General features: G+C 48.5%; 1 protein-coding gene across 1 annotated transcript; it reads right to left on the reverse strand.

Moving 5' to 3' along the window:
• Window positions 1–1,911: 1,911 nt before the first annotated feature.
• Window positions 1,912–2,863, reverse strand: LOC125537502 (uncharacterized). The gene is made up of 2 exons (XM_048700825.2): window positions 2,573–2,863; window positions 1,912–2,479 (listed from the first exon to the last, which is right to left on the reverse strand). Exons 1-2 carry the CDS (start codon window positions 2,661–2,663, stop codon window positions 2,241–2,243), a joined length of 330 nt encoding a protein of 109 aa, XP_048556782.1. The 5' UTR covers window positions 2,664–2,863; the 3' UTR covers window positions 1,912–2,240.
• Window positions 2,864–3,484: the final 621 nt, after the last annotated feature.

The raw sequence follows: 3,484 nt of genomic DNA on the forward strand, positions 1-3,484 counted from the left end.
ATGGACCATCTCCCATTTACCTTTCATGTAAGTGTGCGAGACCTACCGTAGCCGTACCGTGCTAAAATCAAATCCACATGTAGTATTATTGACCTCTCACCTCTGCCATGTATGCATGCATGCATGCACCTCAGTGTGAAACGGGAGACACAGGAGACGGGGTATTGCCCATCACATCGCCGCCGTCGTCCGTCTCCCTGCTGTGGCTTCCGCGTACGTCTTGTCGGACCAAGATGTGTTGTCACGTAGCAAGCGTGTATTATACATATACTAGTACATGATTAAATAAATATCTAAAAATATCATCCAGCTAGAGATGCAGGGTAGCACGTAACACACGTCGCCTACTCGCCTAGGCCATTTCCAATTCACAAATTCAATCATTTCAAGCGTGCAAAGATGTCGAATTCAGCTGTATCCGCATCCACTTCCCGATTGTGCATGGTCGGCAGCCACTCCATCCATCCCGTCCGCATACATAATATCCTCTCTCTCTCTCTCTTGTGCTCCCTCCCCTTCCTTTTTGTCTTGTCTCTCCCTCTCTTGCTCCCTCCCCTTCCTTTTTGTCTTGTCTTGATTAGGATACCTACTAAACTTTAGAGCACTCCACCATGAAAACCAAAGTATAGCACCAGCCTTTAGCAGATTGTCTTATATTTGATCAGTTATTTTCGGAGCTTCTTAAGTGAAAATAAGCATAAGCTAAAAATAACTAGTATAACTTTTGCCTAGCTTATTTTCTAAGCCCACATCTTTCCTCCTTCATAGCAAAAAAAAAAACAAGGGGAAAAGGTGCTTCCCGATCTTCTGGTTAGGTCATATACCCCTGTACCTAGAAAATGTCCATAATTTTCCTCATTTTTCATCCAAATTGCAATTACACCTCTGTGTCGCTTGACCCGTTTTCGACCTCTTTGCCTTAGCCTCCGACTGGTGTTACGATCCACATCCGCTTTCGACGGGTTTTGTGCTCTTCCCAACCTCTTTGCCTCGGCCTCCCGTCGGGCCCCACCTTCCTCGCCTTTGACTCTGCTATGTTCAATTCTGACACAGGTCCTGTGTGTTGTTGTGTTTTTTCTTCAAAAACACGCATGAGCTTTGCGTTCTATTCGTTAAGAGAGAAGATATGGTCAAATACAGATTATGCTAGGAACGTCATATGTGGCTTTCAAGCGAATCTCCGCCAAAAGGTTCATACAATTACTCGTCACACTCTTTGCTTGAATGCTCGTGTCTTGAGAGGGGAGTTTAATGTTGCCCGCCTAGCCATCTTTGTGGTGTTGAGAATTATTGATAAAAAAAACTCCTATTGCGTTGCAGCCACATGTGCCGAGCTATCCGCACACCACTCCGGTTGACATTGGCTCTACGCCCCATCCTAGCTAGTTGCATCCCGGATGCCTATCCAGAAACCCAGACAATTTCAGTTCATGTATGGTTTATTTCAGTTCGGTAATATTATAGTTTTTTCACCAAACAACTCGTAGAATAAGATGAGGCAACAAAAGCTACAAAGAGTTGAACTACAATTTGAACCGTTTATGTAGTAACTAGAGAAAAAGAACTAACCCATTTTATCGTACTAACATGTGGTTAAAAAAAATCTTGAGGACCAGTGAACCAAAAACACTATATGGAGATTATATTTTCTGCAGACATACCCAGCCCGGACGTCATGCGAAAAAGGATCAGTTTGTGAAATATTTTCAGATCCGGATCATTTTGTGTTGAAGTGTTAGAAAAGGGTCCGTTTCATCGATTTTCACACCTGGCTAAATATCCAAAATACATTATCGGATGGTATTTGTCAACGAGGCGTTTGTTTCTTACGATGGCACCCGCAACTAAGCGACGCAGAATACGAAATAAGCAGATTTGTTTTTGTTTTTTTGCTTTTTAACAATACCAATCGAACTTTCAAATGGACAAGCAAATTACTAGCATGTACTTATTGTGCTAGCAGACGAACAAAACTGTCCCTGGGTGGTGATGATGGTAAACTCTTTTACATGGATCGGTTTACTACATCAAAATGGAAGCAGAGCCGCCTGTATTTACAGCTCGCAATACGTACATACTCCGTACTACGTAGACGCGAATCGACACTGGGTCATCACTTCTCCCTCCGTCTCCGCACACGTTTGCTGCTTCATATCATAGCTGCACGCGGTCAAGAGCGAAGAGAGAGGATTCATCGATCTCGAAAACATCCTTTCCAAACCCGGCCGTCAGGCGAGAGATCAGAAGGCGCAGCAGGAGGAGAAGAGGCGGCTCCACGCGGCGGATTCGGCATCGGCCCTCCTCGCCCGCCTCCTCCCCCTCAGCTTCTTCCGGGCGGCGGCGTCAACCATGGCGGCGGTGGCGGCTACGTGCACGTACTTGCGCGGCGCGCTGCCGTCCATGCCGCTGAGCAGCTCCCACATGACGTGCACATCGTCGTACTCGCACGTTCGGACCTCCCTGCGAAGCTCGCCAAGACCTGCAACTCATGGATGAAGCACCACTCGTCAGCTCCATCGTCCACGATGATAAGAGACAGGAGAGGTAGGAGGAGGATGAGGATGAGACTCACCGGTGGATCGACGGAGGCCGAGGCGCCCGCGGAGGCCGAGCCAGACCCGCTTTACCGGCACGGCGGCGCGGCGAAGGCAGGGGTACGACATGCTGCTAGCTTAATTAGCGCGCGAGCTCTCTAGCTTGGAGTGTAAAGATTGTAGTGCTGGCCGAGAGAAATCTCTGCCTCTGCCGATCAGCTGGTCTGCTCTTGGAGGGACGGCCGAAGAATTAATCAAGCAAGCTCCAGCACACACACCCTCTCTCTCTCTGTCTCTGATTCTGTTTGTGGCGCCCGGGTCTGCTTTATAGGCGAGCTGGGTGAGAGAGAGGAAGAGCAAAGGGCCGACCGATTTCTTTCTTTGCTGTTGCGCTGTAGTAGTTACTGTCTTACCGGACGTACGGCGTCGATTGCCACTGACCTGACCGTCTGACGTGGACGCGCCGGAGTCCGGCGATTGACCACGTGGATGGAGCACGAATGGCAGTCGGCGACGCTGGGTACGTCTCCCTGGCCGCGCACTGCGCACCAGCGCGTCTGAACAAGCGGCTTAGGATTAGCTGAACATCACTGTACGTACTCTACTACTCTTCCAGTAATTTCTACTCTCTTCGATGCCCATTTTGTTTTTTCTCCCTACGTGTTCCGCTTTCAGTTGCAGGAAAACGCGCACGGGCCGACGCGTGTCCCGGTACAAATCTGCCAAGGCCAGCAAGCTAGCGCTCCCGCTAGGATTGGCCAGCCACCGTACGACTCTTCATAAGTACATATGATCATTCGATTTCCGAAACAAATTGTTGGTCTTCCCGCTTTGATAATTTGGCCCCCTTGATAATATTACGATTATGTAGTACTCCCACAGTCCCACGGTAAAGAAATATAAAAGCATTTAGATCTCTACCGAGGGAGTACATGCATGCACGCCACCCT

Source organism: Triticum urartu, chromosome 2A (genome assembly GCF_056163025.1).
Source record: "Triticum urartu cultivar PI428250 chromosome 2A, HENAU_Tu73, whole genome shotgun sequence".
Lineage (NCBI taxonomy): Eukaryota > Viridiplantae > Streptophyta > Magnoliopsida > Poales > Poaceae > Triticum > Triticum urartu.